This window comes from Rhinatrema bivittatum, chromosome 16, assembly GCF_901001135.1.
Source record: "Rhinatrema bivittatum chromosome 16, aRhiBiv1.1, whole genome shotgun sequence".
Classification (NCBI taxonomy): domain Eukaryota; kingdom Metazoa; phylum Chordata; class Amphibia; order Gymnophiona; family Rhinatrematidae; genus Rhinatrema; species Rhinatrema bivittatum.
Window position 1 is genome coordinate 7,014,250 of NC_042630.1, and position 21,537 is coordinate 7,035,786.

The 21,537-nt window shown below is 49.7% G+C and overlaps 1 protein-coding gene across 1 annotated transcript; it reads left to right on the forward strand.

The window, feature by feature from the left end:
• Positions 1 to 1,143: 1,143 nt before the first annotated feature.
• On the forward strand, positions 1,144 to 21,325 carry CPNE6 (copine 6). Its single transcript, XM_029581416.1, has 16 exons — positions 1,144 to 1,296; positions 2,605 to 2,787; positions 3,301 to 3,375; positions 6,277 to 6,351; positions 6,460 to 6,543; positions 7,844 to 7,933; positions 8,047 to 8,145; positions 8,353 to 8,439; positions 8,787 to 8,846; positions 10,268 to 10,401; positions 11,092 to 11,146; positions 11,329 to 11,380; positions 13,917 to 14,050; positions 15,869 to 16,105; positions 16,420 to 16,510; positions 21,240 to 21,325. Exons 1-16 carry the CDS (start codon positions 1,144 to 1,146, stop codon positions 21,323 to 21,325), a joined length of 1,695 nt encoding a protein of 564 aa, XP_029437276.1.
• The last annotated feature ends 212 nt before the right edge of the window (positions 21,326 to 21,537 follow it).

A 21,537-nucleotide genomic window follows, 5' to 3' on the forward strand; every position in this document is an offset into this window, starting at 1 on the left:
AAGCCTGGGATAAGCACAGAGGATCCTCAGAGGTGGGGGAGTGAGGGGTAAAGCCTGGGATAAGCACAGAGGATCCTCAGAGGTGGGGGAGTGAGGGGTAAAGCCTGGGATAAGCACAGAGGATCCTCAGAGGTGGGGGAGTGAGGGGTAAAGCCTGGGATGGGCACAGAGGATCCTCAGAGGTGGGGGAGTGAGAGGTAAAGCCTGGGATGGGCACAGAGGATCCTCAGAGGTGGGGGAGTGAGGGGTAAAGCCTGAGACAGGCACAGAGGATCCTCAGAGGTGGGGGAGTGAGGGGTAAAGCCTGGGATGGGCACAGAGGATCCTCAGAGGTGGGGGAGTGAGGGGTAAAAGCCTGGGATGGGCACAGAGGATCCTCAGAGGTGGGGGAGTGAGGGGTAAAGCCTGGGATGGGCACAGAGGATCCTCAGAGGTGGGGGAGTGAGGGTAAAGCCTGTGATGGGCACAGAGTATTCTCACTGATGGGTGAGTGAGAGACAGAACCTAGGTCCAAGGAGGATGGGCAGGGACCAAACTGACCTAGAGGACTTTGTCTGCCATCAATTACTTTGTTTATGAACAAAGATAAGATTAGAAATGCAAGAGTTGATAACGGAAGAATAAAGAAAAGAGAAGGAATAAGGTAAAACAGGAATGAAAGGAGAGGAAGGAAAAGTATGAAAAACCATAAAAACTCTTAAATCTTCTATTTTTAAAAGTCCATTAGAAGTTAATGAAGCGCAGAGCCTGCAGTTGTACAGAGCCAGCTGGAGGTTAGCAAGAGACTGTATCTAGGGATGGGAGAAATAGATCACGTTGGAGTTTAAGTGGGAAAAGAAGTGAGAAAGAATACGCACAAGATACAAAGCAGAAACAAAACAAAACCAGTGGTAGGACTTATGGGGTTGCTGCCCCAAAGAGCGTAGTTTCAGATAAAAAAAAACTCCATATCTGTTTGCAGAATTCCAGTACAATAAAACGCACATGAATATGCAGTGAGAAATGGTGTCAGCAGTGGGATTGGAAGCTAGGTCTTGCTTCACAAGGCAATTGTATTTTTCCCCTTTTTCAACATTGTCTTGAAACATGAACCTATAAATAAATAATCTGTCTGTCTGTCTGTCTGTCTGCCTCTCTGGAAGGATGTCAGATATGATGGAGAATCAGCCTGTGGCTCTGGGGGCTTCTCGAGTGGAGCTGCGAGTATCATGCAAGAATCTACTGGACCGGGACACCTTATCCAAGCCAAACCCTTGTGTGATTCTCAAAATGCATTCAGAGGGACATTTTAATGAGGTAAGGACCCCCTCTGGTCCCGGTACCTTCACCCAAGGAAGGAAGAAACATGTCCACAGGAGGGAGCTAGTGGGAGCCGCAGAAGAATGACATGGAAAACAAGAGGTGCAGGCAATTCCAGCTTCAGTTCTGGGCTGCTTCCTTCTGTGCAAAGCCATTCACACACACACACTGCTGCAGAGAGACGTCCCCCCTCTCTATCTCTCACACACACACACACACACATACACACACCCCTCAAGTAATGGAACCCTAGTTCCCTCTGAGCCGAGCGCGTGAGCGATTGCTCACATACCATTTCCTGTTTGCTCTATACAGAAATACAAAGCTAATAGTGGCGCTCAGAAATTGGTGGGTTAAAAAAATTGCTGCTCACATGCAAAAAAAAAAAATGTGCACACACACATAGTCGGTCCTTGGAGGGAACATCATGGGACCCAAACCTGCCCCTGAGACCTCCCCATGCAAATACGAAAATCGTGACTTCCCCCACCTCTCTGATCACATGGCTTTCCGATCGAGCATACTGTGGCCCTTACACTGACTCCTTCCTCTCCCCAGCATGTTCTCTTTATTGCCTCTTTCCCGGTGAGCCATTTAATTCTTGCTGAAACGAGATACCATGGGAGTAAGGGAGGATGAGTCATGGCTGGATCAATTGAAAGGACATACCACAGGATACAGATCAAAGCACCAAGGGCGTATGGAGAGTCTTTAGCTCTCAGCCTCTCAGGGAATCTATCTGAACCTGTCATTCTTCTGTACCCTTTCTCCAGCCCCAGCCTACAGACCAGGGAGTGGGGGGTGAATGTGCAAAGCTAAGTCCTGAATCCTCTCTGTTCCACACTGGGTGAGTGCGCTCTCCCAGAAACCCCTGTCCTAGACTCCCATCTATTTTACACTAGGCATGGGTGCTAGCCTAGAATTCCCTCTATGCCACGCTGGGTGGGCACACACTGCCCCGGTTTCCCCTCTGTCCCACATGTCCTAGACTCCCATCTATTTTACACTAGGCTTGGGTGCTAGCCTAAAATTCCCTCTATGCCACACTGGGTGGGCACACACTGTCCCGGTTTCCCCTCTGCCCCACACTTGGGAGTGTGCGCTACCATCCTTGTTATGTCTCAAAATGATCTGCACACCAACAGAATTAACTATTTAACTGTGAATCTGCAAAACATGGAGGCAGCCACCTCCCACTTACCCTAGAGCTCCACGTTCCTCTTTTCAGAGGCCACGTGGGACGTGTGGACATGGGCAAGGTGTGCTGACTTCCCTGCCATGTTTCCCTCTGACCACCTCTTTCAGGTAGACAAGACAGAGGTGATCAAGAGCAACCTGAACCCTGTCTACTCCAAGATCTTTGCAGTGGATTATTACTTTGAAGAGATGCAGAGCTTCCTCTTTGAAGTGTACGACGCCGAGGACTCTACCAGTGTGGGAAGCAGAGATGATTGTTTCCTGGGCTCTGCTGAGTGCACGCTTGGACAGGTGAGATCATCCTTCAGATCTGGCTCTTTGCTTATTTGAATCCATATTTTCATCGGCCTGTTAGGTTTTCCAATAATTTCCGTCTTTATTGGTTTTCATTCAGCCTGTCTTGCTGTTAAGCCTCTCGCCTATTTCCAGCTAACCATCTGTCAATCTGTTCAACCAATACTCTACTCTCCATCCATTCACATTCCAACCTTCATCCATTCATCCAAGTGTGCACACACACCAGACACCATCCAACACAACAGTTTATCCATCCATCTACTCCAAACTTCTTTCTTCATCCATCCAATGCTCATTTCCATCACCCACTGTCCATCCCACCCTTCCCTGTCCGACTGCACATTCACCCAATCCTGCACACTAAAGCCACGCATCCCTGCGCCACCCCGTCCATTCACTAGTGTCCATCCAACTCTCCTCCCGGTGCGCCAGTCTCCATCTGGTCACCCATCCGTACAGGCACGGCAGGTTTCTGCATTGACCGTAAACTGCTTCCTTCTTCTATAGATTGTTTCTCAGACCAAAGTCACCAAGCCACTTCAGCTGAAGAACGGAAAGTCAGCAGGAAAATCAACCATCACGGTACAGTATGTGGAACCCTCTCCCCTGCCTCTCCTCTCTGCCTCTCTTGACAGTGAAGGGACCCCCCAACCCATCAAACGAAGAAGCCCCATCAGGCTCTGTGTTGCTGGCTCAGTTCCTTCTCCTGCCTCCCTCTGCGTCCCCAGCTAGCTCTCTCTCCGCTTGATCCTTCCCTTTCATTTCTGCCTCTGCTTAGCAATGATTTTAAAATCCCACTTGGTGTCTCCACCTTCTCCCTTTCTATTTCCCATAAGACGCTTTGGTGTGCGGTTTTCTCTCTCACTTGGCAGTTGTTTCTCTTCTCAAGATCCACGAAACTTACTCGGCCTGACAACTTGTGTTGCCAAAGTGAATACATTGCGGAGGGCAATTTGGAAAAGCCATTTACCCGGGCAAGCTGCCGGCTGTCGGAAAATTGCCCAGCCCTCCTCCCTCCACGTTGGTCTGCAACGCCAGGGCTTTTTCCCCACAGAGGAGAGGAGGCGCTCCCAGAAGTCTGCAGGCACTTTTCCTCTGGGGTCATTTTCAAAGGAAAGTATCTGTGGACTTTTACATCAATGCAAGCAGTTTGAGACCTGAGGGAGAGAAGAGCAGAATAAATAACCAATTCCCAGGTTCCAGTACGGGCCCAGTGCTGCTATCCCACAGATTTAGCTGCTGTGATTCTCCTCTTGATTATTACTTGTCAGTTTGTGAACCCTCAGTGCTTTCCCCCAAGGTTAGACGCAGTTCTTCCTGCTCATTCTTTGATTTTCTCTCTCAGCGTTTGCACTGCATGCAGTCTCTGGCTTCTTGGGGTTTCCAGTTCAGTTTTTGTTTGCACGTTTCTATTTCTAATCTGTGGCCCCTTATTCTGTATTCGGTGTGACTCGGTTTGGGGTTTTGCATGTGTGACTGAGGTGTGTAGTTTCTGTGCGGCTGGCACTGTTTTCCCAGCAGGAGGTGTGCTGGGGTTCTGGGGCCCAGTGTAATATTTGCAGTGCTGCCTTTGCCTAGGTGCGGTTGTTGCTGAGTGAGTCCTGGCAGTTAGTGCCGTTTGGGGCCTGCAGGTTTGATGCATAGTGTAGATGGTGAGGGTGGGGTTGTTTTGCAGGGTTTTGTGTTATGTCACAGATCACCTGGCAGTGGAGGGAGTTTGTGCTGTTGTTACTGAGCTCATAGCAGAAGCTGACAATTCATTCTTGTACGTTAGACTGTAAGGGGAAACATCCTAGTTCTACTCTGCACCTGTTGTTGGGGGGAGTTTCTGTGGAGGTGGAGGGTTTGTTACAGACTTGGAGGTGAGCAGTTTCTATCTTAGTTCTGTCCCATTTTCTATAGTTTGGTGTTCATGGTGGGCCCCAGACTTCACTTATGTAAAGATCTGGTGGAATATCATCATCATCATCTAATTGTGATAGTACTTTTTCTGCATTGTTGAAACTGGTCAGGGGTTTCTTTTAAATTTCCAGATGGCTGAGAATAAAGTTCAGTGGAAGGCTTGGCTCACGTATAATTTTAAGACATCTATAATCATGAAGACTTTTTAGTTCTCGTGCACCAGCTGAAGCTAATAAATCCAACAGGAGGGGCTATCCAGGCGCTCAGAGAAAGAATACCAGCTAATGAAAGTACTTTTGGACAATGATCAAATTATGATGCTTTACAGAGAGATCCAAATTGTCCCACTGATGTTAGACAATGGGCAACATCCTGAATTAGCCTGCAAGAGCTCACCCCTTTATGTTTAAGTCCAAAATGTCTTCTAAGCAGAAAGAAGAATTTTCGTTAATGATGATCTACTTTTTCCAAGCTAATGTAGAACCTTTTCCTTACAAATGTCTTTATAACCAATTCAAAGTTCCTGGATTCAATTAGTTTTGAGACAAAGTAGGTATAATCTAGGATGTATTCTACTTCTTGTTTGTTCAGGTACAAAAATAAATTGGGGTTGGAGAATTTTTTTTTACTATCCTTTTCTGGAAAATTGTAACATTTGTCTTTTCCAGGTTTACCTGTAGGGCTCTTGATTTGCAGCTGCTCTGTAGCAGGTTTAGGTTCTCTCAGACTTTCTGAGGTAGGGGATCCTCTGCACGCAGCAGGCAGGTGTTCAATCTCGGAGTCATTCGTTTCAGCCCTGGAGCTGGGGATCTCTCCAGCAGTGCGGGGAGCTCATTGATGTAGATTTTACAATGGGCGAGATTGAAACTACATCTCTGTCCTACTCAGCACTCCTGCCAAAAGCTGTCTGTCTGTTTCCCTCTATCTTGCATGAGATACTTTGGTGCATGACAGTCCCTTTCTCCTGGTAAGAACATAAGAAATTGCCATACTGGGTCAAACCAAGGGTCCAGCAAGCCCAGCATCCTGTTTCCAACAGAGGCCAAACCAGGCCATAAGTACCTGGCAAGTACCCAAAAACTAAGTAGATCCCATGTTACTGATCCCAGTAGTAGCAGTGGCTATTCTCTAAGACAACTTTATTTATAGTAGGTAAAGGACTTCTCCTCCAGGAACTTATCCAAACCTTTTTTGAACCCAGCTACACTAAATGCACTAACCATATCCCCTGGCAACAAATTCCAGAGCTTAATTGTGTGTTGAATAAAAAATAATTTTCTCCGATTTAGTGTTAAATGTGCTACTTGCTAACTTCATGAAGTTTTCCCTAAGCCTTCTATTATCCGAAAGAGTAAATAACCGATTCACATCTACTCGTGCAAGACCTCTATCATATCCCCCCTCAGCCGTCTCTTCTCCAAGTTGAACAGCCCTAACCTCTTTAGCCTTTCCTCATCGGGGAAACCTCGTGGTAATTTTCTGGTTTTCTCCATCTGTTTTTTGCAACATGATTTGGTGTATGGATTTAATCCTGGTACTGCTTCCCTTCCCCATTCTTCTTGGTTTCTATTTTTCTAACAGATTACAGCTGAAGAAATCTCAGGAACCAATGATTTTGTGCAGCTTGCTTTCCAGGCCCAGAAACTGGACAACAAGGTATATGCCACGGGTGAAAATACCCTCTCTGGTTTTATTTATACCTTGGGTTGTGATCACTGCACTTTTGCAGTGAACATTTTATTTTGTCATTGTTTTCATTTTTAGGATTTGTTCAGTAAATCTGACCCTTTCATGGAAATTTACAAAATCAACAACAGCGGGAGCGAACAGCTGGTGAGAAGAACAGAGGTGAGGAGCATACTTAGTCAACACTGACATGGCCCTTGTTTAGAAGCCTTTTCTCCTGAAGGGCAGCAAACTCCACCCTCAGGCTCTGGGGTCACCTGTCCTTAAGCAAACCTCACTGATGATAGAGAGTAGAATCCCTGAACACCCTGTGAGCTGAGTAAAAGCCTTGCATGACCCATAGGTGGGCTCTCTGATGATAGAGAGTAGAATCCCTGAACACCCTGTGAGCTGAGTAAAAACCTTGCATGACCCATAAGTGGGCTCCCTAATGATAGAGAGTAGAATCCCTGAACACCCTGTGAGCTGAGTAAAAGCCTTGCATGACCCATAGGTGGGCTCCCTGATGATAGAGAGTAGAATCCCTGAACACCCTGTGAGCTGAGTAAAAGCCTTGCATGACCCATAGGTGGGCTCCCTGATGATAGAGAGTAGAATCCCTGAACACCCTGTGAGCTGAGTAAAAACCTTGCATGACCCATAAGTGGACACCCTGATGATAGAGAGTAGAATCGCTGAACACCCTGTGAGCTGAGTAAAAGCCTTGCATGACCCATAAGTGGGCTCCCTGATGATAGAAAGTAGAATCCCTGAACACCCTGTGAGCTGAGTAAAAACCTTGCATGACCCTTAGGTGGGCTCCCTGATGATAGAGAGTAGAATCCCTGAACACCCTGTGAGCTGAGTAAAAACCTTGCATGACCCATAAGTGGGCTCCCTGATGATAGAAAGTAGAATCCCTGAACACCCTGTGAGCTGAGTAAAAGCCTTGCATGACCCATAGGTGGGCTCCCTGATGATAGAGAGTTGAATCCCTGAACACCCTGTGAGCTGAGTAAAAGCCTTGCATGACCCATAAGTGGGCTCCCTGATGATAGAAAGTAGAATCCCTGAACACCCTGTGAGCTGAGTAAAATCCTTGCATGACCCATAGGTGGGCTCCCTGATGATAGAGAGTAGAATCCCTGAACACCCTGTGAGCTGAGTAAAAGCTTTGCATGACCCATAGGTGGGCTCCCTGATGATAGAGAGTAGAATCCCTGAACACCCTGTGAGCTGAGTAAAAGCCTTGCATGACCCATAGGTGGGCTCTCTGATGATAGAGAGTAGAATCCCTGAACACCCTGTGAGCTGAGTAAAAGCCTTGCATGACCCATAGGTGGGCTCCCTGATGATAGAGAGTAGAATCCCTGATCACCCTGTGAGCTGAGTCTGACCCTGATGATGGTGGTGGAGAGAAGATTTTCTTCATTCCCTGAGTCACTTCATTTTAAAATTCCTGTTGAATCTTTTCTGCCCCCAGGTGGTGAAAAACAACTTGAACCCCAAATGGGAGCCATTCCGGGTTTCTCTGCATTCCCTCTGTAGCTGCGATCCACACAAGACTCTGAAAGTGAGATGCATAAGTTGGGGAGGAAGGTGGAAGATATTTAATTCTATTACTCTCACGTGTCACTCACTTTCTCATCTTCTTGATTTGTTCTCTCTCTTTCTCACTGGGCACAGTTCATGATTTATGACTATGATTCTAGTGGGAAACACGATTTTATCGGCGAGTTCTCCACAACCTTTAAGGAAATGCAGAGTGGCTCCAACGGGTCAGAGGTATGTGGACCTTTACTGCTAAGCAATAGATTAGAGGCAGGGGGTCGGGAGGCAGCACTATGCAATTCCCAGATAATAGCCAGGGAATATGGGGTTGCAGGTTGGGGTGGAGGCCGCACAGAACTTTTGAGGCAAAATACTTTGGACCTGAGGAGAGAAGAGAATGACTCAGAAATTGAATCTCTCCCTGTTCTGATCTCTGTGAAGGTGCAGTGGGAATGTATAAACCCTAAATACAAAGAGAAGAAAAAGAATTACAGGAACTCTGGAGTGGTCTTGCTTACAGAGTGCACAGTAAGCAGAGCCTGAACTTAGTTTATGAAAACAGATGATAGCATGGTTGAGTATAATTGAGAATGGTTGTGTGCTTGAGTTTGATTGAAAGCGGTTGGGTAGTGGAGAATGGTTGAGTAGCTGAATTTTATGCAGAAGGGTTAAGAATGGTGATGGGGTGGGCAGAAACGTCTGTGTAGTTGAGAACGGTTGAATTTTACGGAGAATGGTTAAGAATGAATGTGTGGTTTAGAGTGGTTGACTTTTGTGGAGAGCGATTGAGAATGCCTGGGTCGCTGAGTTTAACGGGGAATGGTAACGTGCTGGTTGAAAAGTGTCTTTGCTATGTGTTCTTGGTTTTTTTGCAGGTAGAAAAAGTTCACAGTTTCCTGGATTACATCATGGGAGGATGTCAAATCCATTTCACGGTATGGAGAGTAAATAACAAGGAGAAAGAAGATGACAGAATTTTAATAAATGAGGATTTTGGAAACAAAATCTGTTTCCATCATGTGCATATGGGGGATACGGTTCAAAAAGCTTTCAATTTGGATCTTCATGAAAGTGCATTTTGATGGAATCAGAGGGAAAGGGTTAATGTGGCGAAACCGAATGACGATATATAAAACTCGATAAATAAATAAAAATACACTTTCGGAAAATCTGTACTGGAGGGTCTTTTGTAGAGGCAGCTGCATGGTCTGGTTAAAGAGAAAAACAATTAGAGAAAAAGAGACAATATAGGTTAAAAATAGTTACACATATGATCCTAGACTGAAAATGGAAAGCTAGAATCCACAGAAGACAAAAAGAAAGACGAAGTAAGAAAAGATGGAACAGATTGCAGCCGCAGCAGGAATGACACATACTCTAGGAAGCATGTGTTTTAATTTTGCATGCTACAACACACAGCACATGGTGGAAATAACAGCGCACACACACAGAAATGGGCAGCGACTGCAGTATCCAAGAACTCACCCCGTGCTGGACACAAATAAACAATGGCACATAGCAGCATGCCAGACGGGCCCAGCACGTGAAAGCACACAGTCAGCCCTACACGAAGTGCCGTGCAAAGCAGGATAGTCCCAGAGGTTCACCGTCCATGGCTAGCCCCAGCTGCTCTCCCAACACCTCCTCCCACTGGGTCACCTGGACCTTTGCAGACCGAGTCTCCTGTAGCCAGAGGGGTGGGTGTCCTGCTCTTACCCTCTGGATCAGCAAAATGGGTAATCAGGTCCAGGTCAGTTTGGAAAAGACAAAAGGGAGTCCAGCGCTGAGCGGTGACAGAAAAGCACAAGACCTCTGCTGCTCTCTCTTACCCTCTAGGCAAACACTGACCCCCTTAACTTCACACACACAATAATATGGGAAAACTCAAAGCTGGCAAGAGAACTCAGCAGGGGTAATTCTGGAGGGGGGGTCCCAGAACCGGTCTGGGCAACTCAGCTGCAGGAAAATAGAAAGGGTGATGGACGTACGGAAGGGTCTCCCAGGGGAGGTGATGGAGACAAAAGCCACAGCAGAATTCAAAATGGGCTGGGACGGGTGCAGAGGGTCCCAGATCATGAACAGGGGGGGGAAGGGAAAGCCAGAGATCCCTGGGTCTGTGACCCTGCACCAGGAATGAAGCTGGGCAGAGACTGGAGGGCTGTTACCGGCTTTATCTGCACTCATGGTCTTGGTTTCTAAGTCAATGTTTGCTTTTTTTCCCCCCCCCCACAATGATTGTGGCTTACAGGGCGGTTTTATGTATGAAGAAAGCAGATGCCACACAGGTCTCTGACGTTTTCAGGGAACACCGCCAGAACATTTGCACTTTTACTACTCACGTTGCATCCTTCCACAGGTGGCTATTGACTTCACAGCCTCCAACGGCGATCCTCGAAACGACCAGTCCCTGCATTTCATCAACCCCACTGAACCCAACGAGTACCTGAAGGCACTGTCGGCCGTGGGCGAGATCTGCCAGGACTACGACAGGTAGCTCTCTCCAGCTGACGTGTTTCTCTGTGCCTCTGGGGCTGCGTTTCATGCTCAGCCACTTCACGTTTTGTCTGCACGTTTCTGATATTCTGTACTTGGCGAGGGTCTGTCCGGGCTCTGCGTGTGGGACCGAGGGGAGGGATTCTGCGAGTGTGTAGGGTCTGTGTGGGGATCCGTGGAAGTCCGGCTTATTCTGCGGGTGTATCGGGACCATGGGTCCCGTGTAATATTTGCAGCGCTGCCTTTTCCCAGGCAGTGTTGTTGCTGTCTGAGTCCTGGCAGATGGTGCTGTTTGGGCACTGCAGGTTTGCTACCTGCTGTGTAGGTGCTGAGTGTGGTTTTTGCAGGGTTTTGTGTTGGGTCTCGGAGGTGACCCCAGGATGTGAATATTCCTTCTTGAACGTCCTAGTTCTGCTCTCTGGATGCAGAGGGCTTCCTAAAGGGTTTTTAGTTACAGACCTCAGAATTCCATGAAAGAAAAACTGATCGAGTGACGCCATTGCTTCATTTTAACAGCAGTTTGCATGGCTCTCTCTCTCTCTCTAGTGCTGGTGCTTGCTCTGTCTCCCTCTTCCTGTCTCTCTATCCGTCCCTGAGTTTGTCTCTGGCTCTGCCTCCCTTTCTGTCTCAATCTCATCCTCCCTTTCCCTCCCCCTTCCTCTCATCCATTTTGCTCTTCCCTTTCAGTGACAAGCGCTTCCCGGCCTTTGGCTTCGGTGCTCGGATCCCTCCTGCCTACGAGGTAATGTGAGAGGGGCTGATGCGTGTGTCAGAGATCAGGATAATTATCCCAGGAGGGAGGGGAAGCCAAACCACAGCAGCTTAAGTAGAGCCCTTGCTTTCTTGTCCCTGTCTCTGTCTGTTTCTCTCTGCATCCTGATCTTGAGTGCTTTTTCTCTCTCTCTCTCTCTCTCTCTCCTGTAGGTGTCTCATGATTTTGCCATTAACTTCTGCCCAGCTAATGCAGAATGTGAAGGTAGGGATGTCAGAGATCCCTGTCCAGATGTCCATCCCTCCCCGGGCATACGTTACATCTTCACTAAGCAGACGTTTGAGGATGGAGGCTGCGCCTGTGCATCCAACTCTCAAATACATGCACACACCCCCCCCCCCCCCCCCCTCTATAACCCCAACCACCATTCCTCTCCGCCAGACGCCCGGTGCTTCTGCTCATCGGGATTATCTCTCACTTTCTAATGGAGATAAAGCCTGGCGGCTTTCCTGGGACCTGGGTTGGGTTTTAAGATGCTTCCTTTGCTCCCCCTTTGAGTCACTTTGCTTGGTGAGGTTAATTTTGGATTTGCAGGCGCATTCCTGAAGACCACAAGGTGACGGGGGATCTCGATCTGTACAGTTCCTTCTTTAGGTGATCTCAATCCGGCGGTGCTGCTTCTCCCTTCACTATGTATTGGGGAACCTCATCTTTTGGACAACTGCAGAGTCCTTCGTTTCTTCGTCCTCTTCAGTGGTGAGAAGAAAGAGATACGACCTCGACAGCATCCACTGCTTTGTGGATCAAGGAGGCTAGAGGTCTGGCATAGATTGCTGCCTCTCCCCAGAGGTTTCGGGGCACATTTAACTGGGGTGCAGGCTGTGTCATGGGCAGAGCGTCCATTGCTTTCCTCGCTGGAGGTTTGCAAAGCAGCTCCTCAGCATTTCTTTCCGTTCCCTCCACAAGCTTTGTCGTCTTGATGTGAGAAGCTGCCGCGTTTGGCACCGGTGTTTTGTAGACAGGATTATCAGTCCCGTCCCCCTAGTTTAGGGAAGACTTGAAATCATCCCAGGCATCTGGACTGGTCAGGCTGGATGAAGAGGAAGGTGAAGTTCAGTCTTACCTGATAAGTTTCTTTCCTTGAATCTGGCCAGGCCTTCCCAAATTCTGCAAGTTTCTTCAGTGCTATCTTCTGAGGTTAGTGTTATAGCCTTGTTTTGGGGCCGGTGTGGCCTTCTGATTCCCCAGCCTGGGGAGCTTGCTGCTGTTGGTCCTCTGGAAGCCCTTACGGTATAGGAGGGTTACTCCTGGAGGAATTCTGCCCTGCTGCGGAGCACAGGATTTGCGCAGAATTTCAAAATTTTGGCACAGAATTTGGAGAGAGAGGCACAGCAGGTCACGAGCAGAGCCCAACCCGCCCGCAACAAGGATCTCACAGGCCTGGCAGGTCGCGAGGAGAATCCACCACACTCATGGCGAAGACGAATGAGGCCCAGCGGCCGCGAGCGGGACCCATCCCTGAAGAGCTGCTCTTGCCAGAAGAGGAGAAACAGCACAAGTACAGGTGCACACGGGAGGCGAGGAAAGCATTTTGGGGGAGGGGATTGGGGGGGACAGGCCCGGTGAGAGAGGGGGAGCCTGGAAGTGGAGGGCTGGGGAGAGAAGACAGAGTGAAAGGAGTTAAGCCTGAAGGGGAATGGAAGAGACAGTGGAAAGCGGAGGAGTTGGGGCTTGAGAGGGCAGAGTGAAAGAGGTCTGGCCAGGGGAGTGAGGAGAGAGGGAAACTCTGCCTCTTTGAGTAATAACATTTCTGTATTACATTGTAAATTAGTTACTCAAAGACAGTGATGCGGATTGTGTTATTTTGACCAATATAAAGTATGCAGAATTCCCCCAGGAGCAGATGTGCAGGGGTGGGGGATTCTTATCTTACACTGGAAGGCTGAGGTCCACACAGGACCCTGTATAAGGTGACGTTCTCTGTCTCCATCTGCTGGTTGGGAGGCAGAAACCCAGGCCTCTGGACTGGTCTGGCTGGATTCAAGGAAAGGAAATTAGAGGATAAGACTAAGCATACAGCAGGAGCAAAGTATTAACCAAGTATACTTTGTGAGCATTCACTACAATTATGAAAGTACAAATGTATCTATATATTTTTGCTAGATGGTTTACTTAAAACTGTTCAAAAATGTACAGAAGAGAAGTAAAAAAAAGCCAATTCTGAGGTTCTGGTGCTGGTCCCGATTGCCTCTGGCCATGCTATGTTTCTGACCTGTTGAGAGGATCCCACAGATTTTGCTGCTCCTCACAGGGATTAGATGGAGCTTTGCTTGCTCATTTTTTTATTTTCTCTTTCAGCTGTGGGGAAATGTGCATCTTTGATATCTTTGTATTTTGCTCGGTACAGGAGGAAATGTGTTTCTTTTTCCGTTTCTCTGGTGTTGCACTACATGCGGAGTCTGGTTTTTGCAGTTTCTATGTCAGCTTTGTCTGAACATTTCTGTTTTTAACTTGTGGTCCTATATTTTGTAGTTGCTCTGCATGTATGACCAAGGCAAGGGATTCTGCTAGCATGTAGTTTCTTTTCCCGGTAGGAGGTGTATTGGAGTTCCAGGGCCCACTGTAACATTTGTAATGCCTTCATTTCCTTGGTGAGGTTGTTGCTGTTAGAGTCCTGGCAGTTAGTGCTGTTTGGGGAAGGTAGATTTGTTTCAGGGATACTGATTCTCTATCTCTCTCTCTTGCTGTCACCCTTGATGACTCTTATGCTCATTCCAATCCTTCCTCTCTCTTCTTCCAGAAATTGTGGGCGTGATTGAAGCATATAAACACTGCCTCCCCAAAATCCAACTTTATGGCCCCACCAATGTGTCTCCTATCATCAATCGAGTTGCAGCCTTAGCTCAGGAGGAATCAAAGAGCCAGCATGCCACGGTATGGGGACAGATCACCCTCCCTCCTAGCTTTCATCACTGAGCCAGCATGCCACGGCATGGTGACAGGTCACCCTCCCTCCTAGCTTTCATCAGCGAAGCCAGCATGCCACGGCATGGGGACAGATCACCCTCCCTCCTAGCTTTCATCACTGAACCAGCATGCCACGGCATGGTGACAGGTCACCCTCCCTCCTAGCTTTCATCAGCGAAGCCAGCATGCCACGGCATGGGGACAGATCACCCTCCCTCCTCGCTTTCATCACTGAGCCAGCATGCCACGGCATGGGGACAGATCACTCTCCCTCCTAGCTTTCATCACTGAGCCAGCATGCCACGGGATGAGGACAGATCACCCTCCCTCCTAGCTTTCATCACTGAGCCAGCATGCCACGGCATGGGGACAGATCACCCTCCCTCCTAGCTTTCATCACTGAGCCAGCATGCCACGGGATGAGGACAGATCACCCTCCCTCCTAGCTTTCATCACTGAGCCAGCATGCCACGGCATGGGGACAGATCACCCTCCCTCCTAGCTTTCATCACTGAGCCAGCATGCCACGGCATGGGGACAGATCACTCTCCCTCCTCGCTTTCATCAGTGGGCCAGCATGCCACGGCATGGGGACAGATCACCCTCCCTCCTAGCTTTCATCACTGAGCCAGCATGCCAGGGCATGGTGACAGATCACTCTCCCTCCTCACTTTCATCAGCGAAGCCAGCATGCCACGGCATGGGTACAGATCACTCTCCCTCCTCGCTTTCATCACTGAGCCAGCATGCCACGGCATGGTGACAGATCACCCTCCCTCCTAGCTTTCATCACTGAACCAGCATGCCACAGCATGGGGACAGATCACTCTCCCTCCTCGCTTTCATCACTGAGCCAGCATGCCACGGCATGGGGACAGATCACTCTCCCTCCTCGCTTTCATCAGTGGGCCAGCATGCCACGGCACATGGGGACAGATCACCCTCCCTCCTAGCTTTCATCACTGAGCCAGCATGCCATGGCATGGGGACAGATCAAGCCTCCCTCCTAGCTTTCATCACTGAGCCAGCATGCCACGGCATGGGGACAGATCACCCTCCCTCCTCGCTTTCATCACTGAACCAGCATGCCACAGCATGGGTACAGATCACCCTCCCTCCTAGCTTTCATCACTGAGTCAGCATGCCACGGCATGGGTACAGATCACCCTCCCTCCTTGCTTTCATCACTGAGCCAGCATGCCACGGCATGGGGACAGATCACTCTCCCTCCTCGCTTTCATCACTGAGCCAGCATGCCACGGCATGGGGACAGATCACTCTCCCTCCTCGCTTTCATCACTGAGCCAGCATGCCACGGCATGGGGACAGATCACCCTCCCTCCTTGCTTTCATCACTGAGCCAGCATGCCACGGCATGGGTACAGATCACCCTCCCTCCTTGCTTTCATCACTGAGCCAGCATGCCACGGCATGGGGACAGATCACCCTCCCTCCTCGCTTTCATCACTGAGCCAGCATGCCACGGGATGAGGACAGATCACCCTCCCTCCTTGCTTTCATCACTGAGCCAGCATGCCACGGCATGGGGACAGATCACCCTCCCTCCTCGCTTTCATCACTGAGCCAGCATGCCACGGCATGGGGAAAGGGTATTGCCCTCTCATCTTCTGCTTTCCTCTGTGGCTCTCATTGGGGACTCATCTTTTGGTTTCTAAACATGGAACATTTGTGCTGGAGTTCCCTTCTCTCGCCACCCTTTCCCCATCACTCTCTGACTTCTTTCTGTCCCTCTGACTCTCCTCCTGTCCTCTCCCTCTGCTGCAGAAGTACTGCATCCTGCTGGTAATTACTGACGGTGTGGTGAGCGACATGTCAGAGACACGCGACGCTGTGGTCCGGGCATCCCATCTGCCTATGTCCATCATCATTGTAGGCGTGGGCAATGCTGACTTCTCCGACATGCGGATGCTGGATGGGGATGATGGGACTCTGCACTCCACCAAGGGAGAGCCTGCTGCTCGAGACATTGTCCAGTTTGTGCCCTTCAGGGAATTCAAAAAGGTGCGTGAGAACTGCTTCGCCGTCGGACGCTTGGGCTGATTAATCACACCTCCCAGCTCTCTATTATCTGTCCACCCTGCTTCCCTCTCTCACCTCTCAGCAGCCCCTGTATATTTGGTTCTTGGCGCCCTGCCTTCCCACTCCCTTTCTCCCTGCTCGCACAGACGGCTTTGCCGTCACTGAATCCGGCTGGAGCCGGGGGTAAATGCTTAGAAGAAAGAAAACCTGCTCCAGCTGCTCCTTCCGTCCCCTTTCTCTCTATCTTCCTTGTTCACCTCTCTGTCTCTCTTCTTCTCTCTCTCTCTCTCTCGCAGGCTCCTGCTTCTGCCCTGGCCAAATGTGTCCTGGCCGAGGTCCCCAAACAGGTGGTGGAGTACTATGCTAACAGAGGCATCGCCCCAGATTTATACAAACCCGGCGGTCTACAGCCCCTCTGAGATCCACGCGCGTTGCGTGTTCTGTGTGCGTGAGTGTGTTATGTGAGTGAGTGTGCGCACTCAGGGACCAGCGTGTGTCTATGTCTTGTGCCTCTATGGACGTGCCACGCAGAGGGAAACCTGAGTCTGGCTTTCGTGACTGCGTCTTATAGGATGAGAATCAGAAAAATAAATACATGTACATACATAGATATGCAAGTACTCAAACTATGAGGGCAGTTTGCAGACTGTGGCCTTCAGGGGCCCAGGGAGAGAGAGGACGAGCAGAAAGGAAGGTTGAAAAGGGGCTGATATTGAGTAACGAGAGGAAACAATGGTCAACGACAAGACACGTCAAAGCGGGCAGAGGAGTTAATGTTTGCATGAAGTCGCCAAGAGACTGGGTCCTCCTATTTCACTGTTACCGGGGGGGGGGGGGGGAGAAACGGGGCCCTTACTCAGATGGCACCCGGCGGCCCCTGCCTCTGCCACTTCCCCTCAGGGGCTGGGGCCCAGGAGACCCCTCTCACCGCTGGAAGGGGAGGCCTGACCTTGAAACACGCGGAGGGAGCGGACAGGACTCAAGTGAGGTGACCCGGCCCGGGTGTAGCCCCAGCTCCAATTTGTATAATAACGGGAGGCTGCAATGGGGCTGGGGGGAAAACCAGGCCCGGACCGGCCATGGAGCTGTCTCAGGTTATGCTCAGGGATCTTCGCTTTCAGTCTTTTAATTCTGCTGGGAACTCAGCAGTGTTTGTTACATCAAGAACAAAATGTTTGTAGAGCCTGGAAATGTGGAGAGAGTCATTCCTTGCCGCCAGTTTCTCCCATGTTTGCGTTTGTTGTAATAAACGCTGCCGAATTACCAGGCAAACTCAAATAAAACCCAAGGTCCCTAGTTGTGGTGCCCCCCCCCCCTGAAATGTTTTTAAGTTCCCTCTTTAATTATCAACGGGGGGTGGGGGGAGGGGGTAAAGGACCCCCTCGAGGTTCCCCAAATCCTGAAATCCTTCTCGGGGAGGGTGGAAGCTTCCTCCTCCTGTAACCGGGACCAGTCGCCCCCATGGCGGCGGCGGCGGGCGAAGGAGGCGAGGTCGGGGGCTTTCTGACTTGTCTCGTTGTGTAAATGACCCCCCCTCCCTGTCCTCCTCCTCCTCCTCCTCCTGTGATTCACCTCGACCTATGCATTTCCATCCCAGCACGGACCCTCCCTCACCTCGGCTCAGCAGCTGCACGAGTCCTCCCTCCTTTCACTCCTAAATCGTCTCCTTCCTCCTTTTCCCCGCCAGTTTTTGATCTCTCTCTTCTCGCCTCTCTCCTCCTCTCTGATATTTCCCTTTGGTGACTGCGGTTCCTTCTTGCTCGTCAGTCTGGGCCAGAGGCTGCTGATGAGGGACAAGTTTGGCGAGAGTGCACCTGCTCTCCTCTGGCTGTCTCAGGACTTTCTCCCTCGCCTCCCACTGCTTTGATCTGTAACTCCAATAAACCAGCCTTGTACACAGCAGACCCCCTCCTCTTGGTGCTCGTTATTGTCTCTGTCTCTCATCAGGGAGCTTCCTCTGTGGCAGCAGCATTCTGGGGGAATGAAGGTGGTGGAGGGGCTGCACGGAACGTTCCCTAGAGTCCATGCCGAGGGGGAGCAGAAATCCGCTTCAGGTTTTCCCCCCTCCGCCCACCTTCTGCCTGGAGGGACTGACCTTGGATGGCTCCTGCAATCTTCTGGCACTGCGGGGACTCAGACTCAGCCCTCCTGTGTGCTGGAGAAATTGCTGCCTGCTCTCTCTAACAAGTTAATATCCTGTCATTAGGACAGGGTGGCTGGCAGAGCCGGGGCTCCCCGCTGCCTGGGAGGGCTCCCTCCAGCAGGTGCAGGGAGGAGAGGCGCGGGACCCACGCGCCACTCGCATTCTGCCTCTGCCATGTCCCTCACCCCCCACTCACACTTGGGGGAGGGAGAGAGAGGTATTTTTTTGCTCACTCTCTTATCCCCTTTCTGGTGTTACTTTTAAGGGGACATTAAATGGATGATTTTCACACTTTCCACTTTGGTTCAAAGTCCACGGTTGCTTCTAACTCTGCGGAGCTTGCATTATATTCTGAAGGGAACGAATCTGCCTGATTACCTTTGTGAAGGAGCCAGGGACTCTTGCACCTGCTTTGGGGGGTTTTGCAGGTACAATTTTTATGGAAAAGAACATGAGTAGATTGGAAAAGGCAATTGATGTGTGATCGTTTCTGTTTCCATCGCAAGTACAGCAGCCCTCCCGCCCCCGGGGAACGCCTCTGCCAGATGCAGCTGAAAGTGCACTTGCTCAGAGCCAGACTACGGCTCCCCCGGCAGCAAAGAGCTCTGTGCCCACAGAAATGGCTTTCAAAGTGACCTTCTGTGTTTGCTTCCCATTAAACATTTACCAGGAGTCTCTCATTTTCTATATGGATTTCTCTCCAGCTCTAGATTATACAACAAGGGATGTGATGTGTGATACCCACAAGAACCTGCCCATGAGGAGAGTTCCCTCTACTGGCAGTTCTATGCTCTGCAGGCTGTGCTATTTCCCCAACACCCCCCCCCCACACACACACACCCCAGCCTGCCCAGGCATGCCCCAGACACATACACTACACACACACACACACACACACACACACACAGCCTGCCCAGGCATGCCCCAGACACCCCCCCCACCCCCCCACCCCCCACTCACACCCTGCCCAGGCATGCCCCACACCCCCCCCACACACTTCCTCAGCAATCATGACCCAAAGATCCCCCCCAAAAAAAATACATACACTTTCCCAACAATGAGATCCAGCTATGCCCCAGACACCCCCCCCACACACACACACACAGCCTGCCCAGGCATGCCCCCCCCCACACACACACACACACACCCACACACACACACACTTCCTCAGCAATCATGACCCAAAGATCCCCCCCAAAAAATACATACACTTTCCCAACAATGAGATCCAGCTATACCCCAGACACCCCCCCCCCCCATACACACAAACACAATCATGAGCTAAGGACTCTCCCCCTGCAACATAAACTGCCCCAGCGATGGGACCCCACCTTACCCCAGAAACCCCTCACAGGCTGACAGACATGTGCTCTGGCAATAGAACTCAGCCGTGCTCCAGGCTCTCCAGCCTCCTACATACACTGGAAACCACATTTTCCCCAGAGAAATGCCCCCTCCCCACACACACACACACACACACACACACAGATAACTGGAAGAATGGGACAGAACCCAAAAGCCTGTCCCAAACAGACAAGAAATGAAATCTTCTCTCCTACTGTCACATGCTCTACTCCAACCCCAGCCAATGACAATAAGCTGGAATAAATCATCTTGCCAGCATAATCCTAGAAAGATAACTGTAACCATCTAATGTAAACTATCATAAATGATTAAGAGATTGAGGTTTTACAGTCATTTAGACACTTACTACTGGGACCCTTCCAGGAGTAATGCAGCACTGTTCATACTCACTAACCTTCCTTACATCTTCCTTAAGGTCGGATCCACTCAGGGATGATACGGTGTGTGCCCTAACACAGGAACGCGAGGGCAATAGAGTGCCATCTAGTCTGCCCATCCACACCTCACTGATTCAGCTTTACAAGTGCTACTCGTCCCTCAGAGATCCCCGGGGTTTAACCCCTGCTTTCTTAAACTCGTTTGTTGTCCTTGGACTCCCCCCCCCCCTGACCCCCACCTCCACTGGGAAGCGGTTCCTCAGATTACTCCTTTCACCCTCATCCCATGACCCCACGTTCTAGAGCCTCCTTTACTTGGCAAGAGGGCTGCCTCTCCTGCATGGAAACCTTGGAGGTATCTCGCCTTCCCTCTAGGGCAGGGGTGGGCAAGTCCAGTCCTTGAGGGCTGCAAACCAGTCGGGTTTTCAGGATACCCCTAATGAATATGCATGAAATAGATTTGCATACAACTGAGGCAGTGTGTATGCAGGTCTCTCTCATGCATATTCATTAAGGATATCCTGAAAACCCGACTGGTTTGCAGCCCTCGAGGACCGGAATTGCCCACCCCTGCTCTAGGGTGTACACTTACATCTTTAAGTCTGTCCACACATGCTTTAGAGCTGATCGTTTTACTAGCCACCATCTGGTTTATATCCTTAGCAGGCTCAAAGAGGTAAGCTCCTACAAGAAGTTTATAAGATGCCATCAAGTAGAGCTGTGTAGCTATGCCCTATTGTTCACTTACCTCAGCAATCAGCAATATAGCAGAACTAAGTCGTAATTTCCAGCCAGCAATGCTTTTGGATTAGATTCTCTCCCCAGCTAACAAAGTGTTCATGGTTCTCAAATGTTCAGCTGTTTCAGGCACGGATATAAAATTCTAGTTAGGCTCTCCTAACTAGAATGAGTGAGGAAGGGTTCATGGTGTGGTAGGACAAGGCTTACATTTTCTAGTAATATAATATATGTGGCAGAAAAACTCAACTGGCTCATTCAGTTTGCACAGTTATTACTGTCTATACTGCCAAGAATACTGTATTTCCCAGCTGCCAGCCATAGAGATTGACTATAGGTTATCACTCCTTCTCTGGGACAGCTATTTGCCATTTTCTTCCTTTGTACTTCACTCTTTGGCAGAGATATGTATGCAAGATTCACTTGACACCCAGCACCCCTCCCATGTCTTAACCACAAAACTCCTCAATAATACAAACAACCACCAACACCAGCATGTCCAATACCCAAACATCTGGCATCCTGGGTCCCCATGCCCTGTCCAGACGGTACCCCACTACCACCAGCCTCCCACGTTAGCCCAGTCAGCATGAGTGAATAGCCTGCCAGACAGGCCTGTCTACATAAGCACCTGTGAATCCACTAGGACTTCTTAGTTGTTACTGTACTTGTATGTTTCTATGTTTCTATGTTTCTATGTAGCCTACCAGACATACCTAGCAGCTAGTTAGTACTCTCATGGTATTTTCTCAATAGGAAGGAGTTGTCCATGGTGCTGAAAGCGTTTGCTG